We start from the raw sequence: 17,792 nt of genomic DNA on the forward strand, positions 1-17,792 counted from the left end.
GGGAACTTGGGGATTGATTGGAGCGCGAATGGAGTTGGCCGAAGAAATAAAGACGCGCACCAATTAACGTTGGAAGACTGTCGGTGCAGATCCTGGGCCCGTTGGTAGCAATACAAGGATCTGGTTGTTTAGTCGGTCTTGACATTGCGGGGATGAGAAGCGGTAACTTTTAATAGGAGCAAAAAGGTTTGGGGTTTCGGCGAGTTAGAAACCGAGATCAGCAGCTTGATGGGATGAAAACATAATGCCTCAATATGTCCAAGTTAGTGATGCATTCCCTGTCAGCGACATACAGCGGAATTAGACCCCGGTCAGTTTTCGGTAGCCTCGGCTCATCACGGTGAATAAGGTTTTGATGGTGAGGCTCATCACAGGCACGAGACTCAACCGCGTGGTTATGTTGTATCAAGATCATATTATTCTACTGCTGAACCAAACAACTGGGTATAACATCGCTAACATATTACCGAACCAAACAAACACGCTCATAGCATCCGAACCTATCAACCCATAGAGACTTTCCCGATTAACACCCACTAGTGTCCACCGTTTAATACTTGCTCAGCTCATACGAACTCTTCCCACGTAGCACCTTGCCCTTCCAGAACAATAGCCATGGCACTGGAATAAATGCCAGACTGACGAATGCAAACACACTTCCAGCCCAGTTAATGCCCATCTCTTGGTACATTTGGAACACAAAGTTTGGAAAAGCAGCTCCGAGTAAAAAGCGAAAGATTCCGTTTGCCGCGACAGCTGAAGACATGTCTGTGGGCTTGAAAGCACTGGACAAATAGGCCAGACAGCTTAGGAATGAAGCCATTGTTCCCCAGGCGAAAGGGACGCCAGCCATAACAGGGACAATCCAATGCACCGATGGATCAGGGGCCCATGCATACCACTATTTCGAGTTAGCTTGACCTGCCACTTACGGTGATCTGGAGATACTGACGAATAACCCGATTGGTACGAGTAAACTTCCAAGCAGCGCTGCATATAGTCTATGCTCTGGTGCCACTCTGTCGCCGGTTCTAGCCACTTGCTTCTGGTAGATAGTTGCGTCAAAGACTCCAAAAGTGACAAGACCCAAGAGAATACCTATATTGGTTAGTTCCGCCTTGAGTTATACGCGTAGCTGGGCTAGCTTACCAATGATGAGACCAATATAGCAAAGACCGATTTGGCGTGCATCGAATTGGTAGACGGTGGAGTAGACATAACTGTAAGAGCCAAAGAAAGAGAATATCATGGCAAATGAAAAGCCAGTGTAAAGACCGAGAACAAGTGACACAGGCTGCAAGCCATGATTAGTAATTGCAAAGTCAGGACCTGTGGAAGAAAAGGACAAACCTCGAATATGCACATGTGCCACGGCTTGAGCATAGCCTTCCCAATCTTTTGCATGGTCGTTGCAATACCTTGACACTTGGGGTGTCTACCGAGTCTCTTGGCACGCTCAGCAAGAATCTGCTTCTTAGATGTCTCGGAAGAAAAGAAGATGGCGATAGCAACGGGAGTCAGAATACAGAGGACGACCCAAATTCCCCACTTCCAGTCACCATACTGTTCGATGGCGTACGATCCAATCAAAGGACCCATACTAGGACCAAGGAACGGTGCCAGCAGGTATGCAATGCCTACACGGCTGACTTGGCTGGGCAGCCAGAGATCAGACATGGTTCCTGCACCTACGGCCATAACACCGCTTCCACCAAGCGACGCGAAGAACCTGAAGATCACGAGTGCTGCAAAGTTGTCGGAAGAGACGGCGATAGCGTTGCAGATGATAAGTATGATGATGTTGACTTTGTAGACGACGAGGCGACCATAGAGGTCAGATATGGGGGCGGCGATGCAAGGGCCGAAGATGAATCCCATCGTGTAGAGTGTTATAGGAAGGAGAGCAACGTTCCTACTGGTCTGTCCGAATTGTTGCATAATACCTGGAAGGCCTGCGACAAGCGTTGAGATACCTGTTGTTCTATTCATCGTTAGTCAGCGTAACCTTCAGACACTTCAGTATTAAATGCTACATACAGGCCAAAGGTGTATATCGCTGGTATGGCAGTGTGAATAACCTTCTTCCACATCGGCCAGTTCATAGGATTCTCGGGATCCTTCTCTCCATCCCAATCCAACTCTTGTGTCGAGTTCGGTGCGATGGAACCGTTTCGTGTGGAATCCTTATCGCTCTGGCTTGGTCGTTCTGGCTCGAAGGAATGCCCTTCGAATTGTGTGGCACCACTATACCGCGTGTAATCAGGAAACCCAGGGAACCCAGGATTCCCAGGGTACCCAGCCTGTCCAGGCTCAGGGTCTCTCATTAATCCGTGTGATTCAGACATGATATAAACAATAGCGCTTAAATAAAGAATTATGATACGAAATGGAATACAGATCTGATCTCAGATAAACATGGTACATATATACAGCCGTTGAGTAACACTGCCTTGATTCATAGATCTTTCTTCGAAACGGTATGCTGATTATTGCCAACATGTCGGCGTGCTGTAAGCTGACGCAGTGGTTCTACTGTTCTGAACTTCTAACCAAGTGGAGGCAAATAAGCAGTTGTTGTGCTTAGACACTAAGCCTCGGGCAGCATAGCCAAGATGTTCAGACGATGTAAAAGGCGCCAGACGACCGGTGACTTATCTGATCCGCTATACTAGAACAGGATCTAACAGAGGACAACGCAGTGGGTATTAGTCCCAAGTTGTGAAAAATACCAGTAAACTGATATCATCACTCTACGTCTTGGCAGTTGTAATCTTGCTTTGATACCCAGTTTCTACGTGGTGTACTAAGAACCTGGCAATGATCGACTACATGGTAGTGTAATTCTCTCCGAGTTTGTATCATAGATACTGGCATTTCAGAAGCAATTTGAAACCGTGCCACGTCCCTACTTGGTTAATGATCAAATCTCACTCAAACAACGTCAGCGAAGCTCAATTGGCGGTGCATATGGCCCAAATCTGACAGCATAAGCGCCGTCAGCACCACTAATCATGCTTATTTCCGTAGCTCAAGCGCACAAAGATCATCTTTTTGATTACTCAAACAAGGACTTACGCGCCGCTAGATAACCCGCGACTCAGCCTCTCTTGTTTCTTGCCAATCTTTCCCGAATATCTCAACAACCCACACAATAATTCCATATCATTGCTTCGCCTTTCCCCAAAATGTCCACCGACACCGCTCACTCAGCCAAGGCCAAGCCCCTCTCCTACATGGAGAAGCTGTCTGATGAGGTTTTCATTTATAGACCTTCTACTGGTGACTCAGCCACTAGCGGGCCTATGCCTCCAAAGCTCGTCATCGTCGCCAGCTGGACCAATGCACTTGATGCTCACATTGCCAAATATGTCGATAAGCATAAGCGGCTATACCCAACTGCGCAAATTCTGCTGGTCAAGAGCTTTAATAGGAACTTGTTTGACCCAAAGGCTCTTGCACGTGTTGTGAACCCGATGGTTCCGGTCATCAGGGCTGCGGTTCCTGCGGGTGGCTCGACTTCGGATCCGAGCATTCTCATCCACCTCTTTTCCAACGGTGGCTCATCCTCCATCTCAGCCTTGTACGATGAATATTCTATTTCTGCGCACGGGGACGATGACCCCTATCTGCCGCCTCATGCCATGATTTTCGACTCAGCACCAGGTGCTCAAAGGGCTTCCACTACATATGCATTCTTTGTCGTCGGGTTCTCCAAGCTTCAACTTTTTCTTCTATCGCCGCTTATCTACATCTTTTCTTCTTTCTGGCAACTGACAAGAAACCTTAGTATTACGAGGGATTGGCTACTCTACTGGGGTAAGACACATAATGAGGTAGAAGGCAAAAAGGAACGCGAGCTTCGCAGATCCTATATCTACAGCGACAAAGATGATCTTGTCTTGCCTGCTGACGTGGAGATGCAAGCTTCCCAGGCTGTTGAGTTGGGCTTTGATGTGCAGATGGAGAAGTTCCATGGTTCAAAACATGTTGCTCATGCTAGACATGACGAGGAGAGGTACTGGGACATTGTTCAAAGGACATGGGATGGTTTCTAAGTCTCTACAGGTGCCTGAACAGATATTATTTGGTAATTAACCTCTTGAATAGTTGTCATAACTATTTTTATGTTTCTTGCCATAGAATATGATCAAGGCTGAAGTCATCTTCAACTTTAATATTCCATCGCTAAGAGCGAAACTCGGAACACTTCGCCGTTATATCTATATACTAAATAGCCAATGGCACATACACATGGTCACACGTCGGAGTGATACCTTCTGTTGACAGATATCGTATGATAGGGTACATCCTTGTCAGTTTTATCCACGTTTGGCACAACCAACACACATGACAAATTTTCGACCAGGATCATGAATAGTTGATAAAAAAGGATAATTTGTTTTGTGGAGGGGAAGTCCTTCTTACCTTGCCACGATGCGCGATTAAGTGCCTCGAAATGTTGAAATGGCGAACTCTACTGTTAACCACGCGAACGTTATCTTCCCGGATGAAGAGGTCATTCCACCAGACCGCTATCACCATACTATGAACTGACATTTTACAGAATGAAAATGACCGAGACTCATCGATCGGATCTGTACGTTGCTCTTTTCTATTCGTCTCATAGCTAAGCTAACCTAGTCGTGTACTCAGATCAATGCATCGACATCTGAAAGCTTAAGAAGCTCAATCTTGGACTATCGCAAAGAAAATGGCCGAACTTATCATCGATACAAGGATAGCAGTGAGCTTCACTGTTCTTTACTATTAGTATCCTGAGCTAACCAATTTAGAATACAATCTCCCCAACGATGATATCGAGAAGCAAAGATTGGGCAAGTCAACTCTCAGCTATGATCATTCGTAGATGCTAATATTTGACATCAGACCTCCAGCATAACTTATTTATCCTGACCCTCGACAACAGACTTGGATTGGCACCTCCAAACGATCCTGGTGCCAATGTAAAGCACGTTCTCGACATAGGAACAGGCACTGGAATCTGGGCGATTGATTATGCCGACGAGCATCTCAATTCAAAAGTCATTGGCATTGACTTATCCCCGATTCAGCCTGATTTGTAGGCTTTCTCTTCTTGTTCAGATACATTCCTAGCTAACAGATGACGGTCAGCGTTCCGCCGAATGTTGAGTTCTTTATCGACGATATCGAAGAACCGTGGACGTTCTCTGAGCCTTTCGATTATATCCATAGTCGCATGATGACATTCAGTATCAAAAGTTGGCCTGAACTCGCCAGCAACATCTACAAGTAAGTCTATCTCTCAGTTGACAAAGTACGATCTCTCATCCGACCAGCAACCTTGTCCCCGGCGGGTACGTAGAGCTCCTCGAGATCGATCTCTTCGCCAAGTCGGATGACAATACCCTGAACGAAGACCACAATCTCTCTAAACTCATCCACCTTCTCGGCGAGGCCTCCACAAAGATTGGTCGTCCATTCCAAGACAACAAGAAGAACAAGGACATCCTTCGTGATACCGGGTTCGTGGATGTTGTCGAGACAGTCTTTAAATGGCCCAGCAACGCTTGGCCAAAAGACACAAAGCACAAAGAGATTGGCCAGTGGCAAAACATGAACTTGGACCACTTTAAAGGGCTTGAAGCTCTCTCCATCGCTGTTTTGACTAGGGTGCTTGGTTGGAGCCAAGAAGAGGTGACAGTCTTCCTAGCCAAGGTTAGGAAGGATGTCAACAACAAAGCGATTCATGCTTATTGGCCAGTGTATGTTGTGCAGACTCTTTTTAGCAGCACCTTGTTGACGTATGCAGTTACTCGACATATGGTAGGAAGCCTTTGAAGTGAGGCTTGATATACTCTTCGGGGATATAGACTAGGGAGACGTTTCACGAGCATAACGCCTTGGGGATCAGTCGTTGGGGCATTTGGAGATCGTTCATCTAGATCTATACATAGGAGCTAATTTATATGGAATGAAGCGCTGATTTTACACCCGGGTAGTCATGCTTAGTGGTATACCCCTCGATATCACATCACCCAAGGCGTCTATAATGGTTTCCTGCCCCAAACGAACCGCATCGGAAAATATGCTCCAGTACTAGTCAACTCGGCCTCGAGATCTTGCACCAATGTATCCAGTCGTCCATCCGTCAATGGTTTGAGAGATGGGTCTAAGGCTAAGCCAGGTCAGTATGGAACTTATCTTCAATCCACTATCAAACTTACCTTTGGCACCAGCTGCAAATCCCTTCGCGATGACCAAATCTGCTTTGACTCCCAAACTTCCTAGCTCATTATCCGTGTTACGTTTCCCAACAGCACGTAACGCCGTTCTCTCCTGGACGTCCTCTAGCCCGGCATCTTCAAGCCAAGATTTCATTTTTGGGGCCTCGAGAGGATCCAGTCCGGACGCTTCACAGACTACGCGAATGCAAGCAAACATGTCGTTATAGCATGGGTTTTCTTCGCTTGATGTAGGACAGACTCGATCGCAATCGCCAATCTGAATCCAGCCACCAGGCTTGAGAAGTTGAATGTGCTGTTTGACTACTGATCTCTGGGCATCACCAGAACCAGCGGCTATGAGTATCATGCGTAAGTTGATGAGGTCGAAGGACTCGTGCCATATCTGAGGTGGCGGATCCTTGATGTCTTGTTTCACGTACGTGATGCCCTTCGTGGCGGTAGTGGGGAAGAAAGAAGTATTAATATCAGTACCGAGAAACGTATGATCACCCCGGACTGCCTCTGGAATGGAGGATTGCACATCACACATCCATAGACCGTCTGCGGTTCCGACATCAAGAACTGCTCGAGGAGCGCTGGCAAAGTCAAGCGGTGCAAAGACCAGGGTGCCCTCTGCCGCCTGTTTAAATCCGAGGTGATGGATGGTCAATCGGCCTATGTCACTGCTCACATCTTTGTCTTGGGCCTTCAAATACCACTCGGGAGTGGAGTACACTGCGTCGGTCATTTTGTATCGTTTGTTGGTGCCAAGTTAATTGACGCAGCGAAGCTGACAGTGAGATTGCTGAGTAGATTGTCAGGCCGATCCGGATGATCCTTGCCATTAAAATATTCTGCTTATTATGCTAGTACGGCACAGTTATCCAACGGTCAGACTTTGCACATCTCACCTTGAAGTAGTTACTGCAGAATGCAATACTGGTTCCTGAGCGCGAGATACAGGTTTTGTTTTCTTGCCATGCGCAGACATACAGAGCCTAAAGGGTAGCGTTTTGACAATTATTAATTATACTAATTATGATCCTATCTAATTAATGATTACTGTAGTCGGCTTCATATTTGCCCTCTACAGACCAGTTACACTCTATCATCGTTCGTTGACACATATAACAAGTTTAGAAAAAGAAGAAAGCAGAAGCCATAACCAGTACCAGGCCGCCCAAAGAAGGCTTCAGTTGTGGCACATCGTCAGTTACAGGGGCAGCACTTTCTGTGGGCGATGCTTGAGCAGTATCTTCCGCGGTCTTGTCGGATTTCGTCTTGGTTTCTACATCAAATGCCGTATTTGCTGTCGCTGTAGAGGATATTTCTGAAGCGGAGGATGTAACATCAGTAGCTTTTGTTGAAGAAGCCGTGGAAGTAGTGGTTGCCAATTTGATACCGCAAACTTTCTCGGCATCAAAAGTGAAGTCAAGGTTTCTGGCCTGGCACTCATCATGTTGTCTTTCGACAGATCCTACACGTATGCCATTAGCTATACTGACAAGGAAAGGGCTCTTTGGCGCTCACTGGTTAATACGAGGGCTTCACAATTCTTGGCCATGCAGCAGAAATACGCCTCGCGATATTTATTCTGAGTGCACATGCAAGCTGGGTCATTTGTGCATGAACCACCTGGAAACGAATCATCAAAACATCCATTCTGTAGAAGAGGAACACATTAGCTGGAGGTCTTGCACTGTGAAATAAGGAGCCTTACGTCGCATTTTGACCTACGTAGCTCAGCTTCCTGATCGAACTGAGGCGTAGCGACAGCAACACCAGATGCCAGGATGCCGATAAGCACAAAGGAGTTGGACAAGCGAACCATGGTGAAGATCTATCAAAGAAATATCAAGAATGATTGTTGAGATCTACAAATTCCTGTACAAAAGAGGACAGCTCAGTGTTTTAGTTAAATTAATAGTTCACTTTACGCGCCTCACTGGTGCGCGTTGAGATGAGTCGCGTTTGGGCTGCGCCTTGGAAATAATGCGCCTGTTTCCAGACGCTTATCTTGGTTTGGAAGCTCTCCAAGTCAGTGGCGGGGTAATGTGGTGCTGAAGCGAATCAACAACGAAATGAAGGGGTCTTGATGGTCAGACAAATTGCCTGCGTCTTGGAGCATTCAGATATTCTGATATCAGGTGAGATGAATACGAGAAGAGTCACTCTTCAATGCTTGAGAGAAAGTTGATTATAGTCATGATTGTATTATAGTGATTTTGTACGTATTTTGGTCTCATCTGAGCAAGTTCTGGTGAAAGTTTTAGAATGCTTGTAACAACTCCTTGATGAGAAGGACACGATAATACATTCACATTGGCAGCGACAACCTTCAGGCCTTGCAACACTTGTATTAACTCTACCTTCGAGAAGCATATCATAGATTATGCAAAGCTTACGTAAACAAGGTTCTTTCACTTATATTCGTGGTGTCAAGACCAGATATTTTGTTCATTTACCGATGTCTAGGGTAGTTGACGCGTCGTGGAATGACATATCACAGAACTAACCCTGGCTCAACAACAGGGATTACCACCATCACGGAGCGTGTAGATGCCGATGACCGATATCTTATCGCTTATCTTTCCGTCTCGCATTATCTAAACGGACACGAGTGGAGTTACACAAGCTAGAATGTCACCCTGACAGCAAATCTAGCCGGATCCAGTTGACCCATTCGATCCCTGGACGAGGTTGCCGAACTACCCGTCGCGCCCGCCAGTCGTCACTGAATCCAAGCCACGTTCGAATCGACTCACCGTTTTCAGGAAACGATTCGACCTTGGAGGGATGGAAGTCACTGTCGATCAAACATACATAGCCATGGGAGGCCGCAACTTAAAGAAGCGGACTGAGGGGGCCTGATCTCTCTCTTTTCGGGGGAAACTTGAAGCAAAATATTTTGAATGTTAACCCCACTGATAGAGTATCGTAACCAATCACTGACGACAAAATGCGAGCCATTGAGAGGAGTCAAGACACGGAAATTAGAGCCAAGAATCAAGCTGAAAGTTGGCAAGCATGGTAAGCTTAAATCCTCACAGAATAGGTCACTGCAGTGAGACTACTGTTGCATCTGATCCTCTATCATTCAACTTCAAGACCCAAATTAAGACGCATGGAGGCTGTAAGCAACTGGGTTCATTGTCATCTCCGCTAAGCCTTTGTGACCGTCATTGCCTTGTGAATGGCCGGCTTGCCGATCCCTGTACCTGTCGGGTCAAGCCGCGGACACGTCCGTTCCTGTTTTCCTGGTGGCTGTGCATCATTGGTTCCTGCAGAGAAGAAACCTGACAAAATAAACGGTAATTCAGCAAGTAGCTTACCACCCATAATCTCGTGAGAGGTTTCCATGTTTTTCTTTCTCTCGTAAGCTACCCTCTTAAGTCTACGTGTTTGGGACGATCCTTCTTCGTATGGACCTCTGTTTGGGGACGTGTTTTGGTCCCCCACTGACCCTGGTAGGGCTGACATGCTTGACCTAGATTCTGCCCATGGCACTGCCATTGCATTGAGATGATGATCTTGATTAGGTTTCGTTGTGGAGGGGTTTGCCATGGATGCTGATCCTCTTTCAAGTTATATATCAATCGTCGTCGGCACTCTATTGCGAAAATCTCCATCACAGCAGCTTCTCTTTCACAAGCAACAACATCTAGCAATCCACAACCCAATTGACACCACTTCCCCTCATTACGATGGGTATCTTTAGAGGCGACGACGACAACGACACACCCGTCACCTGTCCAACGCATTCATTAGCACAAGGTAGGGAAGCAAACGTTCAACGACCATGACGTCTCGTCTTAGTCGCTAACTTGCACAAGATGCCAAGCAAAACTTTGTCGGTGCTCTCAGTTTCTATGAGTTTGCCATGATTCTTGGTGGCTCGTGTTCCGCATTGGCCATGATAATCATGTTCACCTGTAAACAACTCCACGCAACACACCTCTCAAATCCCTCCGAGCAGGTCAAGTATGTCATCTCTAGCACCCAGGTCTCGAATCTGAACTAACAACCGATAAGGATCATGCGAGTCGGCAACCTCATCTCTGCTTTCGCTCTTATCTCATTCTTCTGCATCTGCTTCCCCAGTGCTGCAGTCTACCTCCAGCCATGGCTGCACGTCTTTGAAGGTTTCGCCCTCGGATCCTTCTTTCTGCTGCTTTGCGATTATGTATCACCCCACCGAGATCAGCGTGATGTCTTTTTCGCGACCAAGCGAAAGAATGGAATGAAGTGGTTCAAGACCCGCTGGATCATGATCTTCCAGATGCCAGTCGTTGCCATTGGTGTTGCCGTCGCCACCGACATCACCCAAGCTGCTGGCGTCTTTTGTCAAGAGAGCAACTCACGCGAGTTTGCCAACATTTACTTGCGCGTTATCATGACCATCTCACTCGTTGTTTCCGTTGCATCTATCCTCCAGATGTACATGCTTCTCAAGAAGGACCTTGCGCATCACTCACCGATGCTCAAGCTCACTGCATTTAAAATTGTTGTTGGATTGACATTTCTCCAAGAGGTAAGCGCATTGCAATTTCACAGCTACGAAAGACGGTTAACTAACTGTTTCTAGATCATCTTTTGGATTCTCGGAGACCAGGGCATCCTCGAGCCTACCGACACACTCACATACGCTGATGTCCACATCAGTCTCCCCAACCTCGTCACCTGCGCCATCATGGTTCCACTGTCGATTTTCTTCTACATCGCCTACCCTTGGAAGGTCTACGTCCATGGTCATGGCCGCGGAACATTTGCCAAGCTGGAGGAGAACGACAGACCCGAGCAATCTTACCAGGGAGGACCATTTGGCATTTACGCTTGGTTGTCGATGATCAACCCATCTGATTCATTGAAGGCGATCCTGTTTATTTTCCAGGGAACTGAGAGGAGAACATCGCCTGCGACTCCAGTTGCGATGACGGGCTACAACTCGGATGACGCTCTGATGTCGCGTCCTTACAATGCAGACTCCTACTCTGCCACAGCCCAGGGACAACGACAGTAATGATTTAGTTATGTATAGATTGAGATAAACGGCCGTTATGATAGTTTGCTATAGTTGGAAGAAATAAAGTTCAAATCCAAAGAATATTTGTTTGTGTCATTCATTTTCGTGCTGCCTTTCACTACCAATTTCCATCCAAAGCTTTAGACGACTCCCTGCTTTAAGAGCAACGGACCAGTTTGACTTAGTACATGGACACTAGCTGGGGCTCAGTCTTTAACCAACCAGGACTCGCCTTAATGGCTCAGTGGTAGAGCGTGTCACTAGTAATGACAAGGTCCACGGTTCGATCCCGTGTTGAGGCAATCTTCATCGTGAGCAAGCAATTGTTCATATCTTCTTTTTTGCCTTCTATTCCTCTGGTCAACTCTCTTGCGGGGTTTGCTTCGGTGCGGAATGGCTTCAGTATACATTCCTGAGTGCCAACCTAGGCTCGAATCCGTACCAAGTCTCATGCCCGGATCACAACTACCAATTAGACTTTGGCCATAACAGTATACCATTTAACTCCCATATATTCGTCGTGAAGATTGGTGCATCCATCTCCGTCCCATTTCGCCCATGATGTCTTCCCTGTCTCTTGATCAAACAGACACCATTTTCCCCTCCTAGCCTCGCAATTAGCACCTCTTCTCTTGAGGCCATGCAACAGGATATCCCCAGGAGTTTCCTCAGATGGTCTCCTACGAAGAGGAGATCTGACAACAAACCCATACAGATACACTTGACTCAACCTAGGAAGCTCAGATTCGCTTGTGAGCATGCTTCCGAGTGACTCAATGATTCCTTTGTTGCCTAGGCCGGATGAACCAGTGTTGAGGAACTCTTCCTCCGATAACCCTTCATTGTCTTCCACACCAGCTCCAGGTCTCTGGTCCAGTATCAAGGTCTCCAGTGTTTGGCATGAAGCAACCAGGATATTCTTCCAGGATCCTAGGGCTGCCTTATCTGCATATGCAGACCAGGCGTTCATCTGGTTGAAGTAATCTCCCCGACTATTGCAAGGCTGGCAAAAGTGTATATACTTCAACTTTTGAAACGATGGAGAGTATTCGGGAAAGAAGCCACCTAATGAACGAGGAATGACCCCACCACGGTAAGTCTGCTGCCTGGTAAAGTTGAGGTTATCGACCGACTCTATACCGATATCGCCGGGCTTTGGATCGTCTAGCATTCCGAGCTCCAGGCGTTCAAGGCTAGCATTGGACCGAAGTACATACGTTGCAACATCCCGTGGTATGTACGCGAAAAGCTTTGCGAATTTGAGATTAGCCAAAGGCTGCACAACGCTCAAGCGTATCCCAACGTTGCCATTATGTACGGTACTGGGGATGCCGTGTAACTCAAGCGACTCAAGTCTGGTAAAGTAAGGCAGAATGTTCCATATCGTATTTGCGCGCTGATCCAGCTCAGATTGCCAAATCGGGTCTATCACTGTACACAGACTTCTCACTCTACCAGCAAGCTGTGCCAGACGCGCTTCATCATTTGTATGTAAATTATGTAGCAGCGTGAACAGCTTCTCTGCTCTTTTGTAAATATCGCTGTGCCAGCCATGTCTACCCGAGGTGTTGTACGGACGCGGCGTTGTCCTGTAAGGTGGTGGATGAACGATCTCAGCGCTCGACTCATGATATCCTTTCTCGTGAAGTTCGATGTCTGACCATAAGCAAGTACTGGCTATAAGTCCTAGTCTTTTGCATGTGAGACTAAGGCACCAAAGCTCTTGCGGAGAACTGTAGTGAAAGATCTGGAAGAGTATTTCAACGGGCAAAGAGTCGATAGTAGTCATTTTAACAACAGTAAGCGTTGATGTTATGTTGAGGACATATAGCTGAAAGGTGAAACGACAGGACAAGAGGTGGAATATATCACCATACGTCAACATATTATATTGCTTACGCTGCTGACAGCCCGTGATCAGGCCAAGACTCAACTGGGGAATATGGACCGCTGAGTCTGGGTCGTCTCATGTCAGCTCAGCGAAGGGCACAGCATCTCCAACTACCTGATAAGTTGGTAATCCCATTCACCAATTAGAAGGGAGTAAGCGTTCCTGAAGCCCCAATCGTAACTTTGTAGCTTTACACGCCTTTGTCAGGGCATACTTAGATCTAAGCATACAGTTGACTTTGGGCCTAAAACACTACAAGTTGGAGTCGCACCAGTCTTCTCTGAAAGTTGACGATGGCCGGGTTGCAAGCCTATCGACAATAGAGATCAAGCATGGCTTGTTGTTACTTGTGCGGGATCGAAAACTATGACAAATGAACTGGTTCATTCACTATGTTAACCGCGACGTTGAATCATCAATCCTGTATACCAGGACCAGGACCAGGCCGAAAGCCATCTGCCGTCCTCTCCGTAAGCGACAACATCGGAGCCGACATTTGTGCGGACCTTGGTCCGCACACTAACGCTAAACAGGGATGCTAACACTTATGGCTCTGGGGAAAAGGTCAAATGGAAGTCAAAACGAGACAGATCATCGTTGTACCCCGCATTCTGATGGCTTCCTAACGATACGCATGAACAAGTAATCGAATTAAACGCTGAGCTAGAATGAAACCGAGAAAGGGAGATCGAGTTCCGTCGATCAAGAATGATTTGAATTGACTGCGGACGCTAACTAGTGTTGGTCGTAAGGTCTTGGTGGGCCAGTGAGCTGACACGCAATCATGTGAGGTCTGGATGAATCCGGCATATATAAAGCCAACATTGGCCTCACTTCCCACAGAGAATTTGAGACAAGATCTTCACTATGCCAAGACTGCTATTTCCAACATTCAAATCCCTCGTTACAAAACCCCTCCGCAAAACACCCACAACCATCCATCGGTCGTATTACAGCACCATGATGCGAGCAGCGAGATACTATGGTAAAGAAGACATTCGTGTCGAGCAAGTTCCTCAGCCTTCTGTCAAAGCAGGACAAGTCAAGGTCAGTCCCTCGGTCCATAGGGATTGGCAAGTCGTAGAAACTGAACCCGTCAACAGGTTGCCCCAGCGTTTGTCGGCATTTGCGGAACAGATTTGCACGAGTATTTAGGAGGCCCCAATTTCTGTCCAACAACACCTCATCCCATCACCAAGGAATCCATTCCTGTCACTCTCGGACACGAATTCTCTGGCATCATCACCGAGGTCGGTCCTGATGTCGAAGGCTTCGAAGTTGGTCAGCCTTGTGCTATTCAGCCAACCCTATTCTGTGGTCACTGCGCAGCTTGTCACAACCACGCCGAGAATGTCTGTCACAGTGGTGGCTTCATAGGCTTGAGTGGGAGTGGCGGAGGATTAAGCGAATCTGTTTGCGTCAATGCCACACATGTTCATCCTCTTCCTCGAGATCTGCCTCTAGAGATTGGAGCGCTTGTTGAGCCTCTCTCTGTTTCGTGGCATGCGATGACTGCGGCACCAGAGATCAACCCCAGTTCCAAAGTTGTGATCCTCGGAGGTGGCCCAATTGGCTTGGCCATGATTCTATGTCTCAAAGCCAAGGGTGTCAGCGAAATCATTCTTTCAGAGGTCGCTACCTCACGACAGAACTTTGCTAGAGAGCTTGGTGCCACGCGCGTTGTGAATCCGATCGAGGAGAACCTCAATGAAATCGTGCTCGGTTTGACTGATGGCAAGGGTGCTGATGTTGTGTTTGACTGCGCCGGTGTACCGATGAGGTGAGTCTCCTTTACCATACGGATGCGCTTTGCTAACACGCCGTCAGTATTAAGAGCGCATGTGAAGTCGTCAGGCCTAAGGGTACAGTGGTTAATCTAGCCATCTGGGAGAAGGAGATTCCTTTCAACCCAAACTGGATTACGATGAAGGAAAGCTCATACAAGTCTGTTCTGGGATACGCCCATGCAGACTTCCAGGCCGTCATCGCAAACCTTGCTTCAGGTAAGATATCAAGCTGCAATTTTGATACTGATAGCTGACAGAATTTACAGGTGCTATAAAGCCTAGCCAGATGATCACAAGAAAGATAAAGCTCGAGAATATCGTGGAAGATGGAATAAAGGCGCTGATTCATGATAAAAATAACCAAGTAAAGGTGTTGGTGGATATGAGCGATAAATGATTACCGTCTCTCATGATGTTAATTCATGAGAATATTTAAAGTTTCCCTCGTTGAGAAATGTCGCAGCTTGAAGATCAGCAGTCGACCAGAAGATTCCTCTCCCATGCTAAGCCACTGGTTCTCTAAGCCACCTCTCAAAGCCAGATCTGACCGTCTCCCATGCTCAGGTCTTTCCGGCGAGCCAAAGGATGAGGGTGCATACAGTGCAGTGGCAAACTCTGTTGATCTGAGAATGGGTAGTCACGGTCACCTCTTGGCTAAGCGAAATATAAGGTGTAGATATGACAAAAGAGACGTCCGTTGTTATCTCGCACACTATCCCTTAACTTGTGTCCATGGGGGAATGAAATAGTAGCAGATGCCATGGGCAATACAAGCAATAAAGTTTGCTACCCTTTAGTGAGTGTTAGCATTCAGACAGGAAGTCTTTGGAAGTTTGAGAAGGACATACCAGTGTATCCAATGCCAAGATGGGAACCTGCTACCGACAAAGGCACCCATACACCTCGCGGGATTCATCCCAGCACCTCCATATCCATATCTAGTAAATGCACTTCCAAAGCTCATTGTGCCAACACTAAGTCCGACGAGAAATGGACCTAGCGCTGGCCCTATTATCTTGGCCTGTCTTGGGTCCAACCCTACGCCAAAAGCAAGGAATAAGAGGACGGTAGAAAAGACAAGTTCAATGACGAAAGCCTCTCTTGCTGGCACGACCTCGGTGAAAAGCCAACAGCCCCCAGTCTTGAAGTCTCGGCCTCCCCAGCTAGCTCTGACCAATAGACCAGCTAGCGCAGCGCCGCCAACCTGGGCTGGTATGTATAAGATCATACGTGGGAGGGAGCAAAGACGAGCACAAAACGTTGCGAACGTGATGAGTGGGTTGAAATGTGCACCTGATACAGCACCAAAGCATGTGATAAATAGTGTAATAAGTATCACATTGATTATGCCACCGACAAGCGGACCTATAAAGGCGGCATTGTCGAAATTTCCTAGCTGCCTGGTCGGTTGAGCAGGTATCACGTCAGGTGAAGAACTCGCCCATATTGTAACGAAGACAGACAACAAGGTACCTGTTTTGAGTTAGCTTGTGGTTCATTGAGGAGGTGATATTAATAAGTTACCAATTCCTTCTATCATTGCTGCCTTCCATAAATCGATATTGGTTATAGGACGGACGTCGACTAATTCCCTAAATGACATATGTGGTGTAGCATCAGGTTGGTGCTCGAGTAACTTCTCATCTTCACTTGTGGTACCATCGACCACATACGCCTGATTGGCACCGAGACGTCCGGCGAAAGGCAAGTCATTGCTCTGAAATCGAGGACCCGTGGGCTCAAAGCTGGGTCTAGATTCGATCTCTCCGTCGCGAGCTTCATGGCTGTTGGCTTGCCTCATTGTAATTCCCATGGTCGTGATGGGTTTACTGCAAAATTAGGACTGACTGGATCTACAACGTCTTGTGCGTTCTTACTTATATTGAACGATTCAAAGAAATATTTAACCGAGTTGCTGAGATTCCTTCACGTAATCATGATGAAGCATTCGTCTTACAAGGGCTGCGCTAGTGGTACCTTACATATATGATGACAGACGCTGACTAATGCCGACATAACCGGATGATCAATAAACCATTCTATGTTGAAGCGACAATTGGCGTGAGGAATGAAGCTGGAATTGAAGTCGGTGAAGAATACTGAAGAATTAATCCGCAATACCCTGAAAAGTAGAATGGTAACCGTGGCGTGTAAAGGTTGGGCCTCAAGACCCCAAGACACCCAAAAGCGAAAGAATCTTCATCTCTACCATCGGGTATGATGGTTGTATTGCTTCTGTTTCAACCATAGAAGACTGGTTGCGTCAGATGAATAACAAACGGGCATCAACCTGGATAACAAGCAATCATGCGCTCTTGAGCATAAGCGGGGATATAGATATTGGGGTTATTTTAGCTGCAGGGGAACATGTTGATCAACGCAAATAACGGCACGCACTGAGTGAGCAGCGTGAGTATATATGTGCGAAACCGGGCCTTTGGTACCAAACACTGTTCTTATTGAGCATGATGCTGGGCATGACAGGGTAGGGGTTTAGCCCGGTCTTTATGCGAACCTGAGAGGTCCTAAGACGATAAGCATATTTCTTATCTGCCTTGTTTCACTGTTGATAGTGAACGTAAGCCATGCTTAGATTAGCTCCCTGTTCAAATGAGCATCTCAGACCTCTTGGCCAATTAACCCCAGTCTCCACCTCCATGTTTTGTTCACTAGCGTACCAACTGGGAGGCGTAGAGATAAGGCCATAGCAAAGTACCGAGGATTAAATAACCCCTTGCAGGGCCTCTAATTCTCATGGCAGGCAGGGGGGTGCCAATATCCGTAACTCGCTGCATGCAAAAGCTAGGAGCTTCAGCACAATTGCCTCAAGCAAGTCATAAAGACATGAATTGTTAAAGACTCGACCTGATGATAGTCAAATATAA

General features: G+C 47.0%; 9 protein-coding genes across 9 annotated transcripts; 4 read left to right on the forward strand and 5 right to left on the reverse strand.

The window, feature by feature from the left end:
• Window positions 1-550: 550 nt before the first annotated feature.
• Window positions 551-2,345, reverse strand: FPSE_02172 (uncharacterized protein; the record flags this gene model as incomplete). Its single annotated transcript, XM_009255291.1, has 5 exons — window positions 551-901; window positions 953-1,098; window positions 1,150-1,294; window positions 1,351-1,981; window positions 2,038-2,345. The coding sequence occupies 5 exons, from the start codon at window positions 2,343-2,345 to the stop codon at window positions 551-553; spliced, it is 1,581 nt and encodes a 526-aa protein (XP_009253566.1).
• Window positions 2,346-3,185: 840 nt separating this feature from the next.
• On the forward strand, window positions 3,186-4,055 carry FPSE_02171 (uncharacterized protein; the record flags this gene model as incomplete). Its single annotated transcript, XM_009255290.1, has 1 exon — window positions 3,186-4,055. The coding sequence occupies one exon, from the start codon at window positions 3,186-3,188 to the stop codon at window positions 4,053-4,055; it is 870 nt and encodes a 289-aa protein (XP_009253565.1).
• A 409-nt stretch (window positions 4,056-4,464) lies between these two features.
• FPSE_02170 (uncharacterized protein) lies at window positions 4,465-5,857 on the forward strand (the record flags this gene model as incomplete). The annotated part of the gene is made up of 8 exons (XM_009255289.1): window positions 4,465-4,515; window positions 4,565-4,597; window positions 4,654-4,744; window positions 4,888-5,080; window positions 5,134-5,271; window positions 5,319-5,744; window positions 5,792-5,805; window positions 5,853-5,857. 8 exons carry the CDS (start codon window positions 4,465-4,467, stop codon window positions 5,855-5,857), a joined length of 951 nt encoding a protein of 316 aa, XP_009253564.1.
• Window positions 5,858-6,026: 169 nt separating this feature from the next.
• On the reverse strand, window positions 6,027-6,954 carry FPSE_02169 (uncharacterized protein; the record flags this gene model as incomplete). The annotated part of the gene is made up of 2 exons (XM_009255288.1): window positions 6,027-6,157; window positions 6,207-6,954. 2 exons carry the CDS (start codon window positions 6,952-6,954, stop codon window positions 6,027-6,029), a joined length of 879 nt encoding a protein of 292 aa, XP_009253563.1.
• A 388-nt stretch (window positions 6,955-7,342) lies between these two features.
• On the reverse strand, window positions 7,343-8,037 carry FPSE_02168 (uncharacterized protein; the record flags this gene model as incomplete). Its single annotated transcript, XM_009255287.1, has 3 exons — window positions 7,343-7,683; window positions 7,737-7,869; window positions 7,927-8,037. The coding sequence occupies 3 exons, from the start codon at window positions 8,035-8,037 to the stop codon at window positions 7,343-7,345; spliced, it is 585 nt and encodes a 194-aa protein (XP_009253562.1).
• A 1,873-nt stretch (window positions 8,038-9,910) lies between these two features.
• FPSE_02167 (uncharacterized protein) lies at window positions 9,911-11,226 on the forward strand (the record flags this gene model as incomplete). The annotated part of the gene is made up of 4 exons (XM_009255286.1): window positions 9,911-9,980; window positions 10,040-10,187; window positions 10,239-10,737; window positions 10,792-11,226. 4 exons carry the CDS (start codon window positions 9,911-9,913, stop codon window positions 11,224-11,226), a joined length of 1,152 nt encoding a protein of 383 aa, XP_009253561.1.
• A 475-nt stretch (window positions 11,227-11,701) lies between these two features.
• FPSE_02166 (uncharacterized protein) lies at window positions 11,702-13,018 on the reverse strand (the record flags this gene model as incomplete). Its single annotated transcript, XM_009255285.1, has 1 exon — window positions 11,702-13,018. The coding sequence occupies one exon, from the start codon at window positions 13,016-13,018 to the stop codon at window positions 11,702-11,704; it is 1,317 nt and encodes a 438-aa protein (XP_009253560.1).
• Window positions 13,019-13,987: 969 nt separating this feature from the next.
• FPSE_02165 (uncharacterized protein) lies at window positions 13,988-15,304 on the forward strand (the record flags this gene model as incomplete). The annotated part of the gene is made up of 4 exons (XM_009255284.1): window positions 13,988-14,167; window positions 14,224-14,900; window positions 14,948-15,123; window positions 15,174-15,304. The coding sequence occupies 4 exons, from the start codon at window positions 13,988-13,990 to the stop codon at window positions 15,302-15,304; spliced, it is 1,164 nt and encodes a 387-aa protein (XP_009253559.1).
• Window positions 15,305-15,619: 315 nt separating this feature from the next.
• FPSE_02164 (uncharacterized protein) lies at window positions 15,620-16,720 on the reverse strand (the record flags this gene model as incomplete). Its single annotated transcript, XM_009255283.1, has 3 exons — window positions 15,620-15,698; window positions 15,756-16,380; window positions 16,432-16,720. 3 exons carry the CDS (start codon window positions 16,718-16,720, stop codon window positions 15,620-15,622), a joined length of 993 nt encoding a protein of 330 aa, XP_009253558.1.
• Window positions 16,721-17,792: the final 1,072 nt, after the last annotated feature.

The sequence above is a fragment of the Fusarium pseudograminearum genome, chromosome 2 (assembly GCF_000303195.2).
Source record: "Fusarium pseudograminearum CS3096 chromosome 2, whole genome shotgun sequence".
Taxonomy (NCBI): Eukaryota; Fungi; Ascomycota; class Sordariomycetes; order Hypocreales; family Nectriaceae; genus Fusarium; species Fusarium pseudograminearum.